This window comes from Poecilia reticulata, linkage group LG16, assembly GCF_000633615.1.
Source record: "Poecilia reticulata strain Guanapo linkage group LG16, Guppy_female_1.0+MT, whole genome shotgun sequence".
Lineage (NCBI taxonomy): Eukaryota > Metazoa > Chordata > Actinopteri > Cyprinodontiformes > Poeciliidae > Poecilia > Poecilia reticulata.
Genome location: NC_024346.1, coordinates 31,438,909 through 31,465,338, shown reverse-complemented (window position 1 = coordinate 31,465,338; position 26,430 = coordinate 31,438,909). Strand labels below are relative to the sequence as shown.

Sequence of the window (26,430 nt, the reverse complement as noted above, 5' to 3'; positions counted from 1 at the left end):
TTTTAGTAGAATTTTTTTTAAAATGTTTCTAAAAATCTGTAGAGGTTTGTAAAAAATTGTTTAGTTAAAGAAAACTAAGGCTAGACTGACATTCACAATCAGTTACAAATACCTCTTAACTCTTGTGGCACTGCAGGCATGTAAAATTACAATATTTAATGCAGTATTGACGGTACTAAAAAGCCTCAAGCACTATTTAGACTAAGTCTATATTTTCTGTTCTCATGAGATTGACTGGCTTACTTTGTGTAGCTTGTTGACCTAAACTGAGTTTGTGAAAGCATCTGTCAATATCCTCATATTGACCTGCCTGGTAAATGTCAGGAAATAACATGACATGACCAGACAAAGTCAAAAGTATTACATAAAACCCAAACACCCCAACAGTTATGTGGTATCCAAAGCTACTCTTTTATAGATAGATAACAATAGTTTAATAAGTTATGTTAGTGTATGATGGAAATAGCTTTGTAACTCACTCCTGGAAAGATAGCCGCAAGAGAGCAGATTGTCAGGATAAACAGCAAAATCTCTCCTACTGCAAAGGTGATGTAGTTTATAATGAGCCTGTTTAAAAACAAAAACATACCAGATAACATTTGGCACCAAGAGCAGTTTGTCAAAAAACATTAATGACATTTTTTCACAATTATTTTTTTATCTGTGTTATGAAGTGTTATGGGAAATGATTTTGGTGTAAAACTGACCTGGGGTCTATGAGTGCCTCCATTACTGTAGTAAAGAGAAGAACAACACAGGAGCAACAGAAGGCAGCACCACTCTGCTTCTCCTTCTCAATAGAATAACGAACCTCTAGGTCTGGATCCACAAACCTCAAAGAAAGCCTGTTGGTGTGTTTTCCCTTCAGACTGTCAAGACATTAAAGTTCAGTCGTTATAATAAGAGCCTTTACATTTTTGGCATTCTCTGACATTTTTTTAACTATTCTAAAAAATTGCACATCTGTTCTCTAATATGCTTCCATGTTTTGTTATATAGGTGTCCATTGTCTCAATCCCAAAACTGAATCAGGTTTTATGTCTTGTGTGTTAGTCACAAGACATAAAACATGATCTACGTCATGTTTTATGTTTTGGTGTAAAATGTCGAGATTACATTTGTTCTGAATTGGCACTATGCAGAAATTAACTATTTTAAATTAAGCTTAATTCAACAAAAATTTAATTTGGTTGCATACTATGAGTAGGTTTATCTCAGAAAACACAATATGACTGGCATGCCTTTTTGTAAGCCAGTCAATTACCTGGCAAGCATAAATGCCTATAAATGAATACCAGGAAATATTTGGGCCATGCCAGAATTATTTCTAAATCTAGATTTATTTTTCTTATGGGGCAAAAAATCAATCAATCAAATTTTATTTGTATAGCACATTTCAGCAGCAAGGAATTTTAAGGTGCTTTACATAATTAAAGAAAAAATAAAAACAGCATGTGACACTGAATAAACAGTAAGAAAGAGAAAGAGATTTTGAAAAAAAAGAGAAAGATTAAAAAAGATAAAAACATACGAAATACATAATAATAGATACATAAATAACTGACTAATAAACTTTATTTGTCATGGATTTCATAAACTGAAAAAAGAAAATATTTCAAACAACTTAATTGAATTGCTTCAATTGGTAACAAGTAATTCAATTATGTTTATTCAACTTAATTCATCCATCCATCCATCTTCTTTACACCCTTGTCCCTCAGTGGGTCAGGAGGGTTGCTGGTGCCTCTTCAGCTAACGTTCCGGGCGAGAGGCGGGGTCACCCTGGACAGGTCACCAGACTGTCGCAGTCCAACTTAATTCATTAAGTTAAATTAACAAATTTAAGTCAGTCTTAATAAAATCATATAGCTTACTTCAAATAAAAAGTAAACTAATAAAGGATTTTTTGGCTCAGGCTGCCTCTATTTGAGAGTAGTTAGACAGGAAAGTGGGTAATGAAAGAGGGGGAAGACATGTGGCTGTCAGGGAGGTGGGGTGGTTGGTGGTGAGAAGAAACACTGAGACCCAGGTAAGATGAAAATGGTGATGCTTTAATGAAGAATTCTGCTCTTACACGAATCAGAAGGCTGGCAGCACAGCAGAGCGGGAGGCTAGAGCTCAGCACCGGTAGCAACAGTACAACGTAACGCGAGCTAGTCGACTCTACCAAGCCGACTGACCAGATACAAACAACATTAGACAAGGACCCGATGAAGAACAGACAACAGGTGAGACTAAATACACATGGGGTAATCAAGGGAACGAGACACACCTGGGAGACAATCAACGGGAAGACGCAGAGACAGAACTCACAGGATCACAGAAAACTCAAAAAATAAACACAGAAACACGGATCATGACAGTGGCAAAGGTCATCAGGCCGGGAGTCGAACCTGTGACAGCGCCACAGCATGAGGGGTGGTACAGGATCTGTTCCTGGTGAAGCTCGTGTCATGATGTCAGACGTCGGATACAAACGTGGCTTTGCATTTAATTGTTTCAAGTAAAGTGAAAGTAAAAAGTTCCTTTAAGTAAAAAAAATGTAACCTTTTAAGTTAATTCAACACAACAAAGTAAGTTGTCATCACTAAACCAAAAGAATTACCGTAAGTGAGATTAATGTAATGTCCATGTGAACTGCAGCCCAAACACACTTTTTAGAGCGTAGGCTTATATATAATTTAGACTTTTTTTCATTCTTTTGTAATATTCCCTAATATTAGTTGTGTTGTAGTGGCTTTATGTAGATATTAAAAATTAAAGGAGCGAGTTCTCAATCATGGCTAAGTTGCTTTAAGTTTAACTGGTTGCTGTGTTTAAGGTTCTTATCTTCCTTCTGTCAGCACCACATGAAGAGAGAGACATTGAACACTTTGTTTTGTGTAAAATAAAAAGCACATTATGGCTTCGCTCATCTCTCAACTTCTCACCACACTTCCAAACACAGACAGGACTCTAGTACAAATTAGGAATTACACTTTTACAAAAACAATAGACTGTATTTTCCAGACTATAAGACGCTACTTTTTTCCTACGCTTGAACCATGCGGTTTGTAGTGCGGTGCGGCTTATATGTGGATTTTTCTTCCACCACCTGGGGGTTCTTTAGCAGGAAGTGAATCATTGGTAGTCAAAATTGGAAATAAAAGAAGAAATTGTCCATTAAAACAAAATTAGGTTTCAATAGGGAATTGAAATTTGAGAATGTTGTTGATCAGTTAAATAGCATTGAGGGGAAAAAGAAGATATTAAATTTTTTTAATAATATGGGACCGTTATGAGAATTTGAGGTATAGATATTAGGATCCAATAGATGGCAGTAGTGCAGCAATAATGGAAATAATGGATGCAAGCTGCCGTTGAAATCTAAAGAAGCAGAAGAAGAAGAAAGCACTCATTTTCATTTAGCACATGCTAGTGGCAGACAGTAAGGAGATTTTTCTATTCAAACTCATACGCCCTCATAATCGGTCCAGTTAAACCTAAACTTGGCAACTTTTTCTTTTTCAACCATAATAAATGTGATATTCAATTGACCTGTTATGACTCAAATTTTGTGGAAAACCTGGAGTGGCAGAGATATCTGCAGTTTATAGTTCGGTGTGGTTTATAGTCCGGGGAATGCGGTAATTTAGAACTAAAGCATGTCATTTCAGTTTCAAATATGCTGAAAATGGACTTGCACATGATTGCCTTGGGATATAACAACATTTGCTGCGTGAGACTGGCAACACAACCTTTAGCAGAGCATTTTATTGAAACTACAACCAGTATAGATACAACAATAGAAGAATATAGAAGATGAGCTTATTTAGCAGTCAGGAAAGAATTTTGGGGAATCAGTTTTCTGACTGCAAGAAAATTTCAGTATCACTGGTCATTTCTGGTTCAAAAGGAAAAAATTGACACTTACGCTTGAACTGTTTCTCTCTCCAACAGAGCCTCATTAAGCAACTTATTGAGCTCTTGCTCATTCTCTTGGGCATCAATCACCCGTTCAGCCAGGTCCCGCAGTCGGAGCCTCCTTCGTGGATTTGGAAAAGATGGGTTCACTACCTGCAGTCCCAGAAAAATAAAAACAATATTGTGTGCTATTGTTATTATTGTTTCTTTGCTGGTTTATTCATTACATAAAGTGGTATTCTCATATTATAGACCTACCTCTATAATAAAGTTTTTTCCTCTCTTGCTTTTGATGAAGGCAGGTGATTTTTTCCTCTGCTCCCTCCCTGCCCTTGCCTGTCTTTTTCTCTATTTTTGGAGCCTTTCTTTTCACATCCTCCAAATCTACAGATTATGGGTCTGGTCAACCAGTCTCTCAATGCAATTTATCAAATTTTCTCAACTAGAAGACTGGGCACAGGAGAGCCCTCTTGTCCTGCAGGGACAAACCCGCGGGATTCACCCTGGATTTATTCACGATAACAGGATTTCTGCTGTTTGGAGCTTGTGGATTCCTGGATTATCGACAAATTTTGATGGACTTGGCCGAACTAGCAAACACTCAGACTGTTGGTGTGGACAGAGACGCAAGTTGGATGTGAGTATTGCTGAGACTCGCAGCCCAGCTGAAGACTCAAAACTCACTAATGGGATGGAATTGATCTTGGAGAAGTTGCTAGTTTTGGCTCAGTGGAACGACCAAACTAATTTGGATAATTGGGAACTGGGATGTATTGGAGAGACTTTAGGGAAGATTGAAATTTATAATCTTCCCGACCTAAGACATTCTGTTTCTGAATTGGCTTTCCCCGTGTGGCCTTGGAAGGGCTACATATTTCTAATCTCCTTGAAGATATGTAAATGCAACGCCACCTCACCCTTTCCTGTATCCATGCAGCTGTGGAGCTGAGCGCTCCCAAGGCCATTCCTTGCTAACAACACCTTTATTGGACTTCTGCCGTGAGCCTGAGAAACGTAGTTTCATGGCCCTGTGATGTCACCGTCTTCACTCATGTCTTTGTTTTGTCCTTCATTTTGTCTGAATGTTGCCATTTGCCCTAATGTGTCCTTTCCTCATTTTTTATTTTATTGAGTTTACCTGTTAGAAACTGTGGAGTACTTCCTATTTAACCCAAAAAAGGATTATTTTAGTCTATTAGTAATATCAGAAATTGTGGAGTACGCACTATTTAGATCAATATTATACAGCCTCACTTTTAACCCAGAAAAGGAATTAGGTTAGTCACTCTTTAGCTTATTTTTTCAGAAACTGTAGCGTACTCAATACTTGGATGCAGCGACCAGAAGCCCAGAGGACACTTTTGGATGATTGTCAATATGGATTTAGAGCCAAAAGATCAACTTCAATGGCCGAAAAGCAACGAGCAGAAGATATAGAAAATGTAATGATAAAAAAGGATATACTATGGGAGTGTTATATAGACTTGAAATGTATTTGACACTATAGACAATGAATTACTTTTACATAAATTAGAGAAATATGGTTGGTGTATGAGGCCTTGTAGTCTTGGATAAAGAGTTGCCTGCATCAAAGGTATCAATATGTACAAATAAGTATCATACATTCTGATTTACTAGAAGTTACCTGTGGAGTCGGTAGTAGGTCCTAAACTTTTTTTTACTTTACATTAATGATATATGAAATTAATTTAAGATGTTAAGATTTACTTTATTTGCCGATACTACCACACCATATTCATCTGGTATCAATCAATCAATCAAATTTTATTTGTATAGCACATTTCAGCAGCAAGGCATTTCAAGGTACTTTACATAATTAAAGAAAAAATAAAAACAGCATGTGGTAATAGTTCAGAGCAGATTCTCACATACATAATAGGAAAAAAATATCACAAAATTTATCAAAATATCAAATATTTGACCTGACTGCTTACCCTTGTGTCCAACTCTTCTGGTTCTTCAGGTGTGTTGCAGGCTGCCTCCATGCTGCCATTACACTCTGTTGTGTTGATTAATAGTGGGGAATTTCCATTAGAAGAGGTTACTGACAGCTTCTGAGAAAAAAGCAATAAGTGGGTCTTCTGTGATTATGAGTGAAAACTTACCAACTAAATATATGTATGTATATAGTTCCAAAACCTTATTTCACGCCTTTTAAAAGAAAAATGTTTAAACATTTTCAAAATTACATCCCTCTTCCTTCCTGTCTTCTTGTACATACTGGTGATGAGAACAGTGAAAATGTTTGGACATTAACATACTTGCTGTGAGTGTCTGGATGTTTAACTAACCACAGGGCTGATTCCATTTCTTCCCAGGGGATCTTTAGGTACAGTCACCAGGAAGGTCTCAATACCTCGCTCCCTCAGGTAGTCACAGCGATCGCCTCCATTTCCTGGCTCCACATCAAACTCTCCATGAAGACACTCCATGGTACTTTGTGAGATGTGAACACGTCTAATCCAATAGTACAAAAGAATGAAACATCAGATTTTTGTTTTGACTGTTATTGTTTTTATTTTGTTCGTTTTACCAGCCCAAAAAACATTTCTGGAGAGAAAATTGCCTTTTGGTGTCTGGTGTGATAAAAATTGCCCATTTTTGTGTTTTAGTACACCTTTATCAAATTGAAGAACTTATACAAATCAATTAGCATTATATGGCTTTTTTTTTCAACTTTTAACATTATGTTCTCTGTTCTCTTATGTTTTCAGAAAGCCATCAGAACTGGCTTTCTGTTAAGCTGTGACACGTTGAGGATGGTGTCACAGCTAGTGTGTCCTTCTACAGATGACATATTTGCCCCTGTCTAGTGCTGTCTCCATTGGCTGAGCTTTTCCTCTATGTGTTGCCTTTAAACCGTCTCAGAACTCATCTGTCAAGATGTGTTTCTCTCACAAAGGAGACATCATTCCTAAAGGTGACACCACTAAAGGAGTTCCTACTAATGATACATTCCGACTTCTCTATAACATAGAAAAGATGCCAGGATCAGTGCTTCTGGTTTTTTGTGTATCTGCTCTGTCTTCTCCAATCCCCATTCGGTGGCTCATACTGAGTCAGGTTCTGGTTCTGCTGGAGGTTTCTTCTTTGGAAAGTCAACAACACATTGCACAGGACTGTCCACGGGATTGTTGAAGCATTCACTTCAGGAGGAGTGAACGCTTCAAGTCAATGACTTGATGCTCTTCTGGGTTTCCTAAAGTAGAATTTTCTTCTAAGCTAGCGGTTCTCAACGTGGGCGGTACCGCCCCCCAGGGGGCGTTCAGAGGATGGCAGGAGGCGCTGGGATGCCTTTGGGGGGCGTTTGGTCAAAGGTAAACTTTACACCTTAAATGCACAACAATACCAGTTTAGACTTTGAACAACTTGGTAAAACTGTATTGTGAAACATTAAATCATGTTTAGCTGCAACTGTATCGATGGCAGCTCTTCTTCTATTCAGTGTTTGTAGCTTCTGTTAGCTTCTTGGTGCAGCTCTGTTCTCCTGCTACTGGTAGCTAAAATCATGATACCCTCACTTTGTATCCCTCTGAAAAATGAACCAATTTAAATAAAGAAATAAAGAAATCCCTCCATGGGTGATACCACGATAGAGAGCGTTCATTTTATAGCGTTAACACGGAGCTGTAAGTGGTCCGGTATGAAACGGGGTGATTGAACAACACAGCACTTTTAAATTTCAATAATCAGAATGCAGAAATTGTTTCCGTTGTTTTAAAAGGTTTATGTCAGTCTGCCTTTTCCCCATCGATACGCTTCCCGACCGCCCTGCACCTAAGGGGCTTAAAAAAAGACGCACACATTGCGCAAAACTCTGAAACAGGAGAAGCGGGACATAAAACGGAGCGACGAACTAGATGTGAATTATGGCATAAAAACAGAGAATCCGACGCTGAACAGTGGAAAAATCAACACATGATGTGAAACACATGACGATTAGACGGCGCAGCAGGTGATGAGTGAAGATTACTGATGGTCAATAAATGATAAAATAAATGTAGCAACAAGAAATTAACTAAAGTGGACATAGCAATAAACCAAGAAAGGATAAAACTAATCAAATAAAACTAAATGGAAATGAATGAAGAACAAAATGCAAGAATAAACTAAGAAACTAAAGTAAATACAGAGGAATAAACTGGTATGGCAAGACCTTTCGATCAATAATTAATACAGAGACTGTATGGCAAGAATAAACAGACACTATTTCCAGATAAAAGGTAAAATAATATTGTTGAAATGTCATGGGTTTGTTGAGACCACATCTAGTACTGAGAATAAATATATCTTACAGACCATAACAGTAAAGAACTGATCACTTATTTATGTTTTTAATTAGATTTGATATATTTATTTCTTCAATATTATTTTTCATGTCAGTGTTAATGTCATGAGGCTGATGACTCCATGACACTTTGACTCATTAGGATTTGATTAAGAACCAGATTTGTTCTTTGTAATTTCTGTCCAGTAAAACTATTAATCTATAATCAATAGACAGGTCTATATAAAGATATAATCCATGTTTCTGTCTCATATTTGTATGGCATTAAAAGGAACTTTAGTTTTTCCACTGAAAGCTCTGGTTTGAACAATAAATGCCATGTGGGTGAAGTTTTATGGATGATACTCTGATGTCCCATTCTCCTGAAGGCAGCACAGAGCTGCACCACCAGAAACTGACAAACACTGAAGAGAAGAAGAGYTATGATTAATGTAGTTACAGTTCTATCCATGTTTTAATGTTGCAGAGCTCAGTCCTTTTGCAAACAGTTCAAAGTTTAAACTGGCATGTTGAACATCTTTTATCTGGTCATTTTATGGAATATTTAACAACTAGAAAATGGCACAAAATAAGATTTTTTTTCACTCTGATTGGCTGCTGTTGGCCTATAAATTTTAACTTGAATGTTCATTAAATTTTTCTTAGACGCCTGTGAAAATAATTTCTATTCCCGTGACTTTTTTGTTCTCTGGGAAATTATTTTTGATGATAAATACAGAAACAAGCATAAAAATCAAAACATCTACAATAGTGATAGTAATATTAATAATAAAATAATCGTCAGTGCAAAGTAGCCTGTAAATTCTTTGGTGGTGGTCTGTGAGGGACCTGGATAAAGGCTGGGGGGGCGCTGGCCCAAAAAAGGTTGAGAAACACTGGTCTAAGCTAATTTGAATAATAAACTAAGCTTAATGCACTGATTAATAACTAGAATCGATTGGATTTATAAGAAATTTAATTGAAATGCCTTGTTTTTTGCCAAGGTAGGCAGGCAGAACACCACACACACTGTCTGCTGCCTGAACAGAGAAAACTGGGATTCTTCCATGAAGACACCTCCAAATGTGCCAGATTCTATCGAATATGGGCATTTGCCAACTCAAGTTGGTTACAGTGACAAACTGCAGTCAGGTTGAGACCTCGTTGAGGACAATGAGCATAGAGATGACCTTCCCCGAGATGGTTTCTGACAGTTTGTGCAGAAATTCTTTGGTTGTGCAAAGAACTGGTTGTGTTTCAGCAGGCTGGTCTCAGATGATCCTGGAGGTGAACATGTTGGATGTGAAGGTCCTGGACAGGTTTGGTTATTTCTGCGTGGTCTGTAAATGTGGGGCCAGTTGATGTACTACCAAATTCTGAGAAATGCCTTTAGAGACAGCTTATGGTACAAGAATGAACATTCAGTTCACGTGCAGCAAGTTCTGCTCGACATCCCTGGACTCAGAATGCCAATCGCATGCTCCCTCAAAATTTGTGACATCTGTGGCATTCAGCTGTGTGATAAAACAACATATTTCAGAGTGATCTTTTATTGTGGCCAGCCTAAGGGACACCTGTGCAATAATCATGCTGTCTACTCAGCATCTTGAGTTGGGATGGATTACCGTATCTATGCAAAGGAGAAATGCTCGCCATCACAAATTTAGACAGATTTGTGAACAATATAGAAAATGTATCAAAAATGTTTTTGATTTTTGAGTTCATCAAATGAAAAATGGGAACAAAAACAACAATTCTGTGTTTATTTTTTTCTTGAATGTAGATGGATTTGTTTGTAAAATTTGTGCCATTAACTACAAAATGCTGTCTTAGTGTAATGCGCAGGAGAAAATGTCACGGTCAGACAGCGGGGAAATGGGAGGTTGCCCTGTCGATGCATTCTGCCACAACCAGCCCTTTGTGGACATTAATGCTCTTGACCTGAAATGAAAATAAGTTTGACACCCTCGAGTTATATGAACAGAACTTGCTCTTACCCTGGAATGCCTCCTGCTTCCATTTTGTTGGCTACTGTGACATCCGTAGACCAAACATCATACTGCCAGCGTTTCTGTCCTAGCACTCCTCCAAGTACTGTTCCACTGTGAACTCCAACCCTCATATCAACATTGGTTTGGGTTTTTTCACGGACATACCTAGGGTAGTTTCACAAAAATGTATGCTAAATAAAAGGCAACACAAGGTCCCCTTAAAAGAGCAAGTTCCTGAACAAAAGCTTCTTTTCTTATATCCAAAAACCTAAAAGTGGCCAGAATACATTTTGAACCATCCATCCATTTTCTTTCACCCTTGTCCCTCAGTGGGGTCGGGAGGGTTGCTGGTGCCTCTCCAGCTAACGTACCGGGCGAGAGGCGGGGTCACCCTGGACAGGTCACCAGTCTGTCACAGGGCAACACAGAGACACACAACCATGCACACACACACTCACACCTAGGGGCAATTTAGAGAGACCAATTAACCTGACAGTCATGTTTTTGGACTGTGGGAGGAAACCGGAGTACCGGAGAAAACCCACCATGCACAGGGAGAACATGCAAACTCCATGCAGAAAGACCGGGGCCGGGAATCGAACCCAGAACCTTCTTGCTGCAAGGCAACAGCTCTACCAACTGCGCCACTGTGCAGCCCACATTTTGAACCAACAATGGATAAAAGGTAATTATTTCTCAAACACAGAGAGGACAACGTACATTAGAGAATATGCAAGAATTAGCCATGAAGGCTAGTTTTCATCTGTAAACCTTCAGTGTAAAAATGATAAATATAAAAGCAGTGTACACAAGTTAACAAGAATTTTAAACAAAAATTTGCCAAATAACATATCATGTAACAAACTTACAAACTAATTAAGTAATTTCAGTACTGGTTATATACACATTCCATGAGTATTTTATTCCATAGAGATTTTAAAGGTGTATTTTAAAGATTCATACACTTTTATAATCACATTTTTAGGTTAAATAGAGACCAAACTTTTCTCATTTTAGGTCAGTTAGAATTAATGACCTAAATTATTTCTATTTGCTAAATAAATAAAATTGGTTTCCATGGCGGCATGTACAGATGCAGTGGCTCGGAGCGCCCCTCACTGCCTGTGTTTTTATTTGGTTTTATTTGTTATTAAAATGACTCGGATCATCAACAGTTAAGATCTTTCCAGCATTGGATTATGGAGTAAAGAGTGCACAATTGAGGACTTTATACAAATGCACAACAGAGAGCAGGTTTGGCAAGGGGTCAAGCACATCACCAACTTCAGATCAAACAACACCAAAAAAAATCTCTGGGGGAGAGATTTTTTTTTGTGTTGGGACCCCCAACACAAACTGGGAGAGGAGCTCATTCATTTCTTTGCCCATTTTGAGGCCAAATTACTGTAGCTGTCAATTCCTCCTCAGACTGACCATCACTGAACAGGAGGTATGGAGAACCCTGAGGGTAGTGAACCCTCGGAAAGCTGATGGACCTGATTGTACTATTAGAGGACAATCTGTAATCTAGTTCTCTGGTGATTTTTGATATGTTTTCGGTTTCTAACACCTCTTATCAGTTAACATAAATGATTCACACTACCGATCATCTGTTAGGGATCTATATTAAAAATATTAGGGTAATAGAGGCGCCATCCTGTGTCACTGAATGCATGTTAGCCTGACCAAAGTGCTGCATCCTAATCAATTTCTTCACTGATCTCTTTAAGCTTGGAAAGAGTCAATAACTTTCCATCAGAGTGATCAATATAACACTGAGGGCAAAGTCACCAACAAAGTCCATTATAGATGGACAGATGACTGACATGAAACAGCACCAGGTCATTCCTGTACAGTATTTGGCATCATTGAGAACCACCCTAATATTTAAAGAAGAAAACTATATATATATCTATATATATATAGATATATATATATATACACACACACTTATAAAAAAAAATCCCTTCTCACCCTCCATGGGTGGTCTCTCTCTCTCTCTCTCTCTCTCTCTCTCTCTCTCTCTCTCTTTCATCCTCTGAGCTCAGGTCCTCTACCAGAGGCCTGGGAGCTTGAGGTTCTCCTCCAGTATCTTGGCTGTGCCTAGAACTGCACATTTCTGGACTGAGATGTCTGATGTTGTTCCTGGGATCTGTTTGAGCCACTGCTCCAGTTTGGGGGTGACTGCCCTGAGGGCCCCGATGACCACAGGCACCACTGTGGTCTTCACCTTCCAGGTCTTTTCCAGTTCCTCTTTGAGGTCCTGGTATTTCTCCAATTTCTCATGCTCCTTTTTCCTGATGTTGTATCACTTGGTATTGCTACATCCACCACAACGGCTTTCCTCTGTTCTTTATCCACCACCACAATGTCCGGTTGGTTCGCCAACCGGACATTGTGGTGGTGAATAAACAACAGAGGATTGTTGTTTTCCTGATTGCTCAAAAGCAGCATGAGAAATTGGAGAAATACCAGGACCTCAGGGAGGAACTGGAAAAGACCTGGAAGGTGAAGACCACAGTGGTGCCTGTGGTCATCGGGGCCCTCGGGGCAGTCACCCCCAAACTGGAGCAGTGGCTCAAACAGATCCCAGGACAACATCAGACATCTCAGTCCAGAAATGTGCAGTTCTAGGCACAGCCAAGATACTGGAGGAGAACCTCAAGCTCCCAGGCCTCTGGTAGAGGACCTGAGCTCAGAGGATGAAAGAGAGAGAGAGAGAGAGAGACCACCCGCAGAGGGTGAGAAGGGAATGATTTTTTGTATTATAAATAAATACATATATACGTATATTATATTTTAAAAGACCACACCAACCCCAATAAGCCCGGTCACTATGCAGCCAGAGAAAGCTCAGTAGGAACACAAACCAGGATTACCTGATCTGAAGCCCAGAGGCATTATAGAATTACACTGAACAGAAAACAACCATCTCTGATGTTTACATTAGAATCAATTCATTAGCTCCCAATCTAAATATTTCCTAATTTTGGTAATCAATAAGTTTGGTATAATGTGACAATAACTTTTGTTAATACTATATAATGACATAATTTTACTTATAAAGGAATTATTATACTGTCATGTGACTAGCTATCAATGCTCGAGGTCAACATCTTAACAAAACATAAAACAAAAAGTGTAAGAGTCAAATCAAAACATTTAAATTCACGAATTTTTTCAGATTTTGTGTTGTAGAAACATCATGTAGAATAAGCCAGAAAAAGTTTTTCCAATAGATGGAAATTAGAATCAATAATTTTTTGCACTTACGAGATAGCATCCACCATAGCCAGGCCCATCCTGATGGAACAGGCAGCATGGTCTCCCCTGTATTCTGGAAGTCCACAGATGCAGTAGTAGCAGTCTCCCAGGATCTTGATCCTCAATTGATGATATTTCTGACAGAAATGTACACTGAGCTTAATTAAACAGAGAAAGAGGATACATATACACACACATCTGTCTAAGTGTTTGGAGACAGAACCAGATTACAACATACACAGGCTTTTTAACATCTTTGGGGGTTTATTTCTCTACTTTCTCTATTCCTACAGCTGATGTGATGTAAAAGTCTCCTTGTTTTTTTTAAAGAAAAGTGTTTTCTCTATTTTGTTTGAAAAATGAAGTGGAAGTCTTTTTATCTTCCCCAAGATTTAAAATCTCTGCTGATCTTCTGTTTTGGACATGTCTTTTCGTCTGTAAAATGAAGAGTCTTTTCATTGTTCTATTAGCTTGAGTTACAGTTAAGCCCAAAACAGTAACACACATGGCTGGTTTAGAGTTAAAGCAGTCTTTTAATTATAATATTAGTTTCAACAAATTTGAGAACATTCACCATATGGTGTGGACTGGAATGAGAAGGACAATCTGTGGAAAGAACTACAGATTAAGGTGATGGTGATGAGGCCCCTGCCTTTCCAGCAGAGGCATTCAGAGGTCCTCTTTGCTGGTTCCAACACCTGCATGAACTTTGTGTTTCCTCAGGATGACCTCCGGGGGGTCTGCCCAAAATGTGTCCCAATGAGACAACTCCCATAACCTCTTTGCGGAATCCTCCTCCAACCACACAGCCATCCTCCATAGACTCTTAATTGGATCCTCTGGTCATCCATCTGAATTCCATTGACTTCACCCTCCTGAACTCTGCTTAAGTTTTTTTTTTGTTTGTTTCTTGCCCTCCTTCTGTGGCTGCCCACATGTTGGTTGCCTCATTTTCTTTGGCGTTTCTGATGAATCCATTAATCTTTACATACTGCCCTGTGCAGTACTGAACGGTGGCTAGTGTCCTTCCCCAGCAACCATTACCATATTGTACACAACCAGGGACAAAAATAGACTTTACAGACTCATTGTGCCCACTGCTGAAAAGTTTTTTTTATCTTCCAGAATCCAGTTGTCAAGTTGAATGTTTCCTAAGTATAGGGCTTCACATTTTCAGGAGATTCTCTCAGTAAAGATGTTATTTAGGTAAACACATATCTGCTCCCATAATATTTTAATCAGTGGACAACCCCAGAAGATATGATGATTTGCCCCATTTGATCCAGAGTCTCCAACAGGTGTCTCTGATGCCCCGATGTCTTTTCTGAACTGGAGTCACAAAATATTAAACCGTGTTTTTCCAATAGAATTTTCTCCGTGTGTTGGAGATCAAGGTCATCCAGTGTAATTCGTTAATCTGTTCCCAGCTGTTCCCATTAGATAGATCGATTTCCTTCTTTTATCCACTTGTTTCTTATGTAGTTTGCGTCACCTTGTTTAAAAGATAGAATACCATTAAAAAGTCCTGGTTTAGGGTGCTGTGGTGGTGGCACCTTAGTTCTCATGTCGGTGGTTGCAGGTTCAATTCCCAGCCTGGTGACATTTGCCACATGTCTTCCCCCCCTCTCATGACCCTCTTTCTTGTCAAACTACTTTCAAATAAAGGCCACTAGAGCCAAAACCTTTAAAAAAAAAAGTCCTGGTTTGGTTTTTTCCCCATTTGTCATGTATATTTAGATTGAAATAGGCCCCAACTTACAAATATCTGAAGAAGTCATCCTTTTCCAACCCATTAGATTTCTGAAGTTCCTCAAAACTCTGAAGCACTCCCTTCTGGGTAAACGTATAGTAAGTAACTAATCCTTTTTGGATCCATCCTCTAAATCTCCCATCAATCTGGTTTAGTTTAAAAGCTTAATCAAAGGCACACCATACGAGTATTTTTATCTGAATATCTAATTTACAAAGTTAAGCTACCTTTCTCCAAGAATCCAGCATTGTGTGTAGCATTACTCAGCCCCTCTTCTAAATCCTTGTCCATTAACACTGATATTAAATATATTCCTTCCACTGTTGTGCCTTCCATATCTTTCCATCTTGCATCATAAGATGGAGAACATAGACAAATTACTGGTCTTAACTGAGCTGACAGGTAACAGACCAGTGGAATGGGAAGACTCAGTCCACCTTTCTCTTTCTTTAACTGCAGGGTTCTGTACCTAACTTTAGCCTTTTTACCCCGCCAAATATACCGATATTAATCTGTCCCACTCTATGAATAGGCTATTCAGCCCCCTCTGGAAAACCACAGATCCTGACATTCTCTCTCCTAGATCGTCTCTCCGGGTCCACCAGCTTATCCTCCAGACTCGTGTGACTTTAGCAGCTCTGCTACCACTTCCTCCATGTTTTGGGTTCTCACCTCCGTCTTCTCCAGCTGCTCCTCTACTTCACTAATCCTTGTGTTCGCTTTTTTTAAATAAATAAATGCAAATAAATAAATGCATGAGTAAATCTACATTGATTGATACCACGCAACCCTATTACTTTTGTGTGGAATGATTGGTTATGCTAAAACAATTTATTTCAAAAGCTACAAAAAGTGATTGTTTGCTTACTGAACTCAAAAATTTGTTGGATGGATGGACTTTTTTTTTTCGCTTTTTTGGATAAGAACAGTTATTTCTTTGAGTGCCTATCTGTTTTTTAATAATGTATTTCATTTCCTCCATTTTGTAAAATAAAAATGTCTCTGCATCTTGTAACAAAGTGAGAACACCATGAAACCTACCCTCCAAATCAGTGTTTCTCAACCTTTTTCAGCCCAGCGCCCCCCCAGCCTTTATCCAGGTCCCTCACAGCCCCCCACCAAAGAATTTGTAGGCTACTTTGCACTGACTATTATTTTATCATTAATATTACTATCACTATTGTAGATGTTTTGATTTTATGCTTGTTTCTGTATTTATCATCAAAAATAATTTCCCAGAGAACAAAAAAGTCATGGAAATAGAAATTATTTTCACAGGCGTCTGAAAAATGCAACGAACATTCAAGTTAAAATTTATAGGCCAACAGCAGCCAATCAGAGTGGAGAAAATATTCTTATTCTTTGCCATTTTCTAGTTGTTAAATATTTCACAAAATGACCAGATAAAAGATGTTCAACATGCCAGTTTAAACTTTGAACTGTTTGCCAAATGACTGAGCTCTGCAACATTAAAACATGGATAGAACTGTAACTACATTAATCATAGCTCTTCTTCTCTTCAGTGTTTGTTGGTTTCTGGTGGTGCAGCTCTGTGCTGCCTTCAGGAGAATGGGACATCAGAGTATCATCCATAAAACTTCACCCACATGGCATTTATTGTTCAAACCAGAGCTTTCAGTGGAAAAACTAAAGTTTCTTTTAATGCCATACAAATATGAGACAGAAACATGGATTATATCTTTATATAGACCTGTCTATTGATTATAGATTAATAGTTTTACTGGACAGAAATTACAAAGAACAAATCTGGTTCTTAATCAAATCCTATATTGAAGAAATAAATATATCAAATCTAATTAAAACATAAATAAGTGATCAGTTCTTTACTGTTATGGTCTGTAAGATATATTTATTCTCAGTACTAGATGTGATCTCAACAAACCCATGACACTTCAACAATATTATTTTACCTTTTATCTGGAAATGGTGTCTGTTTATTCTTGCCATACAGTCTCTGTATTAATTATTGATCGAAAGGTCTTGCCATACCAGTTTATTCCTCTGTATTTACTTTAGTTTCTTAGTTTATTCTTGCATTTTGTTCTTCGTTCATTACCATTTAGTTTTATTTGATTAGTTTTATCCTTTCTTGGTTTATTGCTATGTCCACTTTAGTTAATTTCTTGTTGCTACATTTATTTGATCATTTATTGACCATCAGTAATCTTCACTCATCACCTGCTGCGCCGCCTAATCGTCATGTGTTTCACATCATGTGTTGATTTTTCACTGTTCAGCGTCGGATTCTCTGTTTTTATGCCATAATTCACATCTAGTTCGTCGCTCCGTTTTATGTCCCGCTTCTCCTGTTTCAGAGTTTTGCGCAATGTGAACGTCTTTTTTGTTTTTAAGTCCCTAAGATGCAGGGCGGTCGGGAAGCGTATCGATGGGGAAAAGGCAGACTGATATAAACCTTTTAAAACAATGGAAACAATTTCTTCATCCTGATAATTGAAATTTAAAAGTGCTGTGTTGTTCAATCACCCTGTTTCATACCGGACCACTTACAGCACCGTGTTAACGCTATAAAATGAACGCTCTCTATTGTGGTATCACCCATGGAGGGATTTCTTTATTTAAATGGGTTCATTTTTCAGAGGGATACAAAGTGAGGGTATCGTGATTTTAGCTACCAGTAGCAGGAGAACGGAGCTGCACCAAGAAGCTAACAGAAGCTACAAACACTGAATAGAAGAAGAGCTGCCATCGATACAGTTGCAGCTAAACATGATTTAATGTTTCATCCATCCATCCATCCATTTTCTTGCACCCTTTTTCCCTCAGTGGGGTTGGGAGGGGTGCTGGTGCCCATCTCCAGCCAACGTTTCGGGCGAGAGGCGGGGTACACCCTGGACAGGTCGCCAGTCTGTTGCAGGTCAACACAGACACACAGGACACACAACCATGCACACACACACTCACACCTAGGGGCAATTTGGAGAGGCCAATTAACCTGACAGTCATGTTTTTTGGACTGTGGGAGGAAACCAGGGTGCCTGGAGAGGACCCATGCATGCACAGGGAGAGCATGCAGACTCCATGCAGAGGGACCGGGGCTGGGAATCGAACCCAGAACCTTCTTGCTGCAAGGCAACAGCTCTACCAACTGCGCCACTGTGCAGCCCTTTATTATAATTATCCAACTCAACTTGTTAATTTTATTTAACAAATTTATTAAGATAACAGATTTAAGTCACTCTTGCTCAAATCATTTAGTTTCTTCTAATAAACATTTAAAATGTCTGTCTTAACTCTACAGAAAGTCAACTCAAACTTTTAAGTAGTTCCAAACTAAATACTCTTTTTACAATGTCTCCAACTTAAAAGTTACAAATCTTTTCCTTAAATGACCTTTTTACTTTGACTTTACTTGAAATAATTAAGTTCAATACCACATTTGTATCCCACGTCTGACTCCATGACTCCAGCTAACCAAGGACAGTTTCCCTGGTATGTGACTGTGGCTCTGTGGGTAGAGCAGTCGTCTTGTGATCAGAGGGTTGTAGGTTCGATTCCTGCTTCCTCATGTCAATGTGGATATTGGTGTGTGAATGTAACTCTAGTGTAAAGTGCTTTGAGTAGTCAAAGTGACTGAAAAAGCACTATGTAAGTTTAATTACCATTTTTTGAAGTAAACTAAATGATTTGAGTAAGACGGAATTAAATCTGTTATCTTAAGCATACTTAATAAATGTGTTTAAAAAATTGAGTTGAATGATTAGAATATATTGAATTGGTTAAACTTAATAAATTAAGATAGATAAACTTGATTGAATTGCTTGTTACCCATAGAAGCAATTCAGTTTTGGCTTTTAATCCAGATGACAATTTTATTACAATTTAGATTATTTCCTTTTTTTTATTTTGTGCATTTTACATAGACTTTCTCTTTAATTTCATTGGTGTTTTTTTTTATTAACTTTTATATTCTGCAATTAGATCAGAGCATGCTATATATAAAGTGCTTTGATTGTAAGGTGCCTTGTGATAAAGACTGAATATGGATGAATTAAGGCAAATTAATATAAACACTATTGCATAGTGACATTCATTTTGGTAAGTCAAACTGTTAAAGCAATGTGCATTAAAATATGGATTAGTCAGGCTGGAATTTTGGTTAGATAGACTTTCTGCAAGTCAATCAAGCACTGCAATTATTGGGAGTTACATTAAAAAAATAATCTAATGTTGCACTCTTATGCTTCCTCTGCCCCTGTAATTAGAAGTTTTGCAAACCAGTCAAAGAGAAGCAGGACATATTTGATTAATCTTTGATATTTAATCTGTAAGCAAAAACATAGTATGAGAAAAAAGCACAGCAAATTAAAAACAAAATCAGACTTTCTTTTTTTGTGAGGTGCACAAAAGTGTAGTACTTTATCTCAATGTAAAAAGAAATTATGGTCTTAACTTAAGCCGTTTTCAGAAATTAAACAAAATAAATCTCCAAGGTTGTATGAAAGCAGGAAACTCACAGCAGCCAGCTTGTCAAAGCGAGCAAAGAGCTCATTGAGCAGCTTCACCAGCTCCTGGGCACTGCAAGATGACGACAGCTGGGTGAAACCCACAATATCTGCAAACAAAATACTACATGACAACAAGACACACAAGACAGCATGTTACTACAACATGCTGCTCCAGAGCACAAATCTCTGAATATTTGTACACTTTTTTAGAATTAAAAACATTTATGGCATAACACAATATTTAATACTAACTTATGGGATTACTTGTTAAATGAAATAATGTTTATAAGTAATCCATCATCCTCCTATCTAACTCATTATCACAGATATAAACAGTAAAAAAAAACATGTTAAATTTTGTAAGCCACTGGAGTGATGCATTATTGAAACTAAGAAGTACAGCTAAGTTATATGGAGCTAAAACAGTCTCAATATTCACAAATGCACAATGCATTTTTCCACACATGCACAGAATCAGATTTATGAATGCACAAAACAACTTAAATGCACAGAATGATTCATTTTTGCACAAAACATTTACAAATGTACAGAAGGATTAACACTTAAATCTGTGATGCAAACAAATACATGTTGACAGGGGCTCGGTATAGGGGGGGAAAGTGATGACAATTCTAGGGGCCCTGACCAACAGGGGGCTCTCCACAATTTAATTATTTATTTTTGTTCATGGAAATAAAATAAAATAAAAAAATCGGGGCCCTGTCGATTACAAAATTAATTGTATTGTATTTTCAAAGATTGTTTTTAGCAGTAAAAATTTTATGTTCTCACTCCCAGATCAAAAAACACACCTCTATATTTGCCCTGAACCCCCTATCTGAGTTAAATGGTTCGTTCCTGCTTGGAGCGCTTGAGAGTGACGCTGTTAGCAGCAGACAGTAGGAAACAAGAACAATTGTGGCTGTTACTATGCTGCTAAGAAAAGTTATAAAATCAGGTTTTCAAAAATAAAAGAGGAGAAAAGAGAGAAAAAGGCAAGAGTGTTAATTTATAACCCAGTTTTTCTCSAAGAGAGGTGGGTAGACTGTGTGAGATTATCAAACATTTAGCATAGTTAGCTTAGCTACAGACTACTGTTTGCCTCCTTTTCACCAGCATTTAATGAATTAAGGAAAGAAATTACCTATTTAACTTGTCCCTTGTACCTTTTACCACTTAACAGATGAGTCAGTCAGCAGCAGCTCTAACCCACGTCCCTCCTGACCCGTCCTCTTCTGAGTGAAATTAAAGCTGCAGTATGTCACTTTTATATAAATATTTTTTCCACATATTTATAAATTGTCATGTTGTGACAGTATGGTATCACAGGTAATCTGTGAAAAATCTATTTCCTCTGCCTTCTCCCAGTACTAGAAACAACCAGTTGGTGGCAGGAGAGTTTTAGTGCCGTCAATCACAATCTTGCCATGCTGCAGCTAGCATAGCACAGAGCTGTGCAGATTCAAACTGTGAATGCTCAGTTCATTTATAGGCTGTGCTCAGTTTAGCTATGCTACAAGCTATGGTAGCATAGCTACCAATGACAGCAGATAAATGGTGTCTTGTAATAAGTTTTTTCTCCACCATTAGCACATTTAGCAGTGAGTGAATGAGGCTAATTGTTAGTGCTAAGAGCGTCCTACTGGTTCTGATTGGTTGTTTTGGTCAGAACGGTGCATTACTTTAATCAGTAATAGTAATTCAGGGACCAGGTGGAGGAGATTGATTGTTTTCACAGATTATCTATCTCATAACAAACTGCTACGACATGGTGACAGCTTTAACAAATATTTTTAGAAAACATTTTTTATTAGCTATATATATAGCAGCTTGAATAAAATGCAACTACATAGCAGTTTTGAGAAGTCTGGATTGCTTTATGTGTAGTTGCACATAAAGCAGGGGGCAAACAAAATTTTTGTCAGGGGGCCCACAATTCCTGGCGGCACCCCTGCATCTTAATACACACACTAAATTCTGGCCTGTGGGCTTCGCTGCATTTGTGTGTGAATTTTGAGATTCTTCTAAGTGGCTCAATCCACAAATGTCTTTTTTTAAACAGGGGATGTTCAGCAACCAGTCAGATACAGAGCTTTTGGAATGGATTAATGTGATTGGCTTATACAAAAGTGCATGAATCATCCTCTGCATGTGTGGATCATTCTGCATATTTGTGACTTGTTTGGTGCATTTGTGATGTAATGAAGAGAGCTTCATTACTGGGACTATTTATACTCAAGTCACTGTATAGCACTTTAAAAGCACTTTTTGCACTTTATTAACAAGCACTTTATTTAGCACTGCACTTTAAGCATACATTTGCACATAAATAACCATTTGCACACAAGACGTTTTAACTATGTATTGAGTATTTTTAGTGATTAGCATGTAGCCTTTTGTTCTGGGCTCTGCACAGCTGCTCCTCATTGACAAGTGAGGTGGTTCCCTGTGAGGTGGAGGGAGGATAATTGTTACTCAGAGCAAGGAGCTACTGGTGGGTAAGATTGAGCAAATGTTTGTGCATATTCTGTTAAGTGTGGAGTGCTAATATGAAGTGACTCACCTGCCTTTTCTATGTCCTCTCCACGGTGTTTGGACAAATACTACCCCAGCAGTCCAGACACCATTTATAGGTGTCTGGACCTCTGAAAAGTGTGTGGTGAGAGGATCGTTTATGGATTTTTGTGGTGTTTCATTATGGTGTAAGATAAAACATAAAATATTTATAAAAAGTAAATGGAAATGTTTGTATTTAGTAAAAGGTATTTTATTTAAATAGATGGAGATTGGTGAATTGAGATTCCCCTGTGAATTGGAAGTGGTTTGGTCCGTCACAGCTGGGACTATTTTTGCCTGCAGTTTCACCTGTGAAATGTTTTGTTGATGCTGTGAGAAGAATAAACCCACTGCTGTTTCCTGCCTCAACTATTCTTCCTCACTGTAAAATCCAGATGCAAAAGGCCGTCTTGTTACATGTTTTGAGACTGTTTTAGCTCCATATTATGGTTAAGTGCACAACATTTATAGGCAATACCTCTCAATAGAAGAATGTTTATGCCTCTAAATAATTTACTCATGAAAAAGCAACTGAAAATAATTACTACTCTTGGTCTGTTGCATGAATGTGGAAATAATAGCAAAGTTTAATAAGAATTTGCAATTTGTATACTATATTAAAGGTTGAATCATTGAACTGACACAAGTCAGTATGTACAGTAGGTCTATTCCATCAAGGGAACTGCAGTAGTTGTTAAAAATATTAACATAATAGCTACACATTAGCTATTCTGTATTGCAGGACACATGGTTGGTTCTGAATACATGCTGAGAAAGGTTGACAAAATGTTGACTTTTCATTACTTTATCAGCTGCCCTTGGTTTTATAGATAGTAAACATTAATAGCGTCTAGCAAGACACTGGAAGTACTGCCAGTCAGAAGAACATGATTAGCAGATTCCATTTATTGTTATCGCTACTGCAAATAGCTTTTTTACCAATTGAGGGTTTTCTTTTCCTTTTTATCTAGGAAGAAAATTAATGCTTGATTTTTTTAAATAAACAGAGTATGTTATGTGCAAACAAGGGCTTCAACTTTACCATTTCACTTCCCCAAAATGCTATGAGTTTCACATTGTACTCTATAAAGCTCTGCCAACTGGGGAAGAGTCGCCCCCTGGCTGGCAGGATGTACCACAGTGTTGCAGGCATTCATGATGTCAAGCTGCCATGTGTACATGAGAAAAAGACAGTAAAGAAGACGGGCAAGACCACATCTGTGATTAAATAAGCATTCATAAAAAAATTGTTGAGAAAAAATGTAGCCACCTTTTTTCTTTGTGCTTCAACTTATAGATATCGAGTAACTGAATTTGATTAATTTATCTGTTAACTGACTCCACCATTCTATGACCAGAGTATCAAAACAGCTAAAATGAGCAGTAGTAGCTCATTTTATTGTTTTAAGTTTCCAAACAATTTCCAAGTTCAGTTTATTAACTAAGTCAGTAACATTTAATCAACACTGCTCAGTCTGTGAGATTCTCAGCAGAAAAAAGTGCAAATGATTCCCTGAGAGGTACATTTTTAGTCTAACAGAAAAACTTTGTTAAATGTTTGTATAAAATAATTTTCAACTTCTTCAGTTTGTTTTTCAAAAGGTATATAGTTTTTTTTTATTTGTGCAAAATGTGCAACTATATTACTTATATTCCAGTTTGTCAGAGGAGATGAAACGTACATAACATTTTACATTCACAGTAAATAGGCTTCATATTTCTGAGAGCTACAGTTACTTGCTTACGAAGATGTAGCCAGACTAAGAGATTTTGTTTTTGCTTGTTTGTTTGAAATATGACCCAAAACTTGTAATAATACAATATAGTGGTAAATTCATTAGAATTCTACACCACATTTGTGATAAAATGAGGAATATTGAGGGTCTTGTGAAGTTATAGTTAGGCCTGTCACGATAACAAATTTTGCTGGACGATTAATTGTCTAAAAMATTATTGCGATAAACGATAATATTGTTTCAAGACCTTTTGACACTGATTTAATGGAAATGACTAATAATGAATGTGAGTTCCTGCCATAGATAGATACACTTTATTTTCAAAAGAACAAACAACACTGGAACTGATAAACTTAATCAGTTCCAGTGTTAATGGATTCTCAGTCTCCATTAACAAAAAACGTACTTGAATAAAAACTAAACAACATAAAGCCAAAGTGGAAAAAAATACTGCATTCAACCAAAAGAGTGCAGATTATGAAGTCTGTATAATATATTGGCCTTCAGTAATCACTAGATTTAAATAGAGAAGATGGGCACATCCCACTACCTAATGCAGTAGTTCAGACTACACCATTTTTTTGCCCCTATTTTCCCCTTATGACAATCTTAGAACGTTGGTCGCTGGTGATTTCGTAACCGATCATCCTGCAGTGTGTTACGGTGGATTGTCGTGGCCGCTCCCAGGGTTTCCCCCTGTGTATTATAAGCCTGGCGGCCCGCCATGCTTTACTAGCTCGGCCGCCAGGCTAAACGTTGCTTGTTTACATTTCTAGGGGAAAAAAAAAAAAAAAGTAGTTTTTTTTGTTTGTTTTTTTTAAAGCCGGGCTGCAAGCGTTTCTTTTGCTCTTAGCATTTCACTAGCAGAGCAGATTTATTCCTTAAAGATAGGTTTATAGTTTATGCATTTAAACCCGACAGCGCGGAACAATCACACAGCTGGCGCCTCTGCGCTCTGCCGCTGCTTTTCCTCAAACTGGACACAGGCTGACCTGTATGGATATTTACATAAACCTACTGTGAGGAATTCTGATCCTTTGGAGAACTCTGGGTAAGAGTTTAAAGCCCGCCGCGTTAGCTCTGGTTGTGCAGCTCAATGTGAACCGCAGGAATAACTTTTAGCGAATTCCGAGGTGCCGTTGTGAAGCGGTGAGAATGATTTATCTTTGTGAACGAACAATTATATGCGGTGTTTCCATCTCAACGCGCTGCCCAGCCTGTGGCTCTGTGTCCGTCTTCCCTGTAAAGTTTATGGTCCCGGTTGGCCGGAGCGTTAGTGGATAACGAGCAGCGCTAACCTCATCATGCAGGTTCAGCCCGCTGAGGAGCTTCCGCACCCTCCGGTCTGTAACGCATCACGCTGATTTTATATTATTTTATTATCATTTTTAGTATTATTTTTCCTGTTACACGATGCATCAAACCATATCAAATGCGTTGTCTACTTAGAGTTAATGTGCGTGGAGATCTGAGAAACTCGTCCTATAAACTCGACCAATCAAAACAGTTTCTGTGACGCTTATTAAAAACTCAACAGACACGAAATGGAAGAACTACTAAAGTCACATTAGCAGCATTGAATTAAATCTCCATTTGTTGCGCATCTCTGCATAGTGCAGCAGATTACAGGGCCGGTCCAAGGCTGCATGAGGCCTTGAGCAGAAGATGACTTAGGGGCCCCTTTTGTTGCTAAAACATCAGCACCTCTAACAGCTTCTGTGTTAGATTGAGTGAAATATGGGAGAAGGGAATAGTTTAGTTGGCCAGCCTAAAAAGCAATAAGTTATAATAACAGTTTACTAATTTGTATTTGTAAATTCAAAGATTAAACTCACAGCATCAGAATGTAGCTATGGTAACAAAACAATCTAACTATGAATATTGTTATTTGAAGTTTTACAAAGTAAACTTGCCGGCTCCTTAAAATCTTGTATTTAAATGTTAAACAATTTAAAATCATTTAATTTATGTATGCCTAAAGAACTGAATAACATTTAACAGCAATGATAATCTCAATAAACAAGTGTTACATTAATGGATCTGTGGTCTGTTTTAAAATATTAGTGTTTATGGGGCCCCTGAAGCCCTTTTAGGCCTGATGGAGCCACTGACTTAATTTGGATTAAAGAGAAGTGCAAATTTGTTGCTTTTAGACTAGTTGTGGGTTTAACTAAACCCTTACGCATTAATTCTTTTAGATTTCCTGTCAACTTAACATCTTTTAATACAAAAACACGGTGGACCACCTCGACGCCCCGACTACTGGGCTTGGCAAGTTTTCTGGGGGAAACCCTGTGCTCCGATCTAAATCAGGGATTTCTCCTGACTGGAAGCGTCAATGCAGCCCGCTGAATGTGACAGGTAGCCAATCAGAAAGCGTGGATTCTCCTCCTGCTTTCTGAAGGGAAATTACGGAGGGGAATCCCAAACAGCTGAAACAGCAACACGAAGTCCA

At 38.0% G+C, this 26,430-nt stretch overlaps 1 protein-coding gene across 5 annotated transcripts in view; it reads right to left on the bottom strand.

Moving 5' to 3' along the window:
- adcy3a (adenylate cyclase 3a) overlaps positions 1 to 26,430 on the bottom strand; it is a 59,891-nt gene that overhangs the window by 22,192 nt on the left and 11,269 nt on the right. For 3 of the 5 annotated variants that reach the window (XM_008432793.2, XM_008432794.2, XM_008432796.2), the window contains 8 exons: positions 19,693 to 19,804; positions 13,456 to 13,583; positions 10,189 to 10,347; positions 6,216 to 6,381; positions 5,859 to 5,978; positions 3,914 to 4,056; positions 708 to 869; positions 480 to 567 (listed from right to left, as the gene is read on the bottom strand). In XM_008432793.2, coding sequence (XP_008431015.1) covers positions 480 to 567; positions 708 to 869; positions 3,914 to 4,056; positions 5,859 to 5,978; positions 6,216 to 6,381; positions 10,189 to 10,347; positions 13,456 to 13,583; positions 19,693 to 19,804 — 1,078 coding nt within the window. The remainder of the gene's footprint in view (positions 1 to 479; positions 568 to 707; positions 870 to 3,913; positions 4,057 to 5,858; positions 5,979 to 6,215; positions 6,382 to 10,188; positions 10,348 to 13,455; positions 13,584 to 19,692; positions 19,805 to 26,430) is intronic. The other 2 variants (XM_008432797.2, XM_008432798.2) reach the window with 2 other exon arrangements.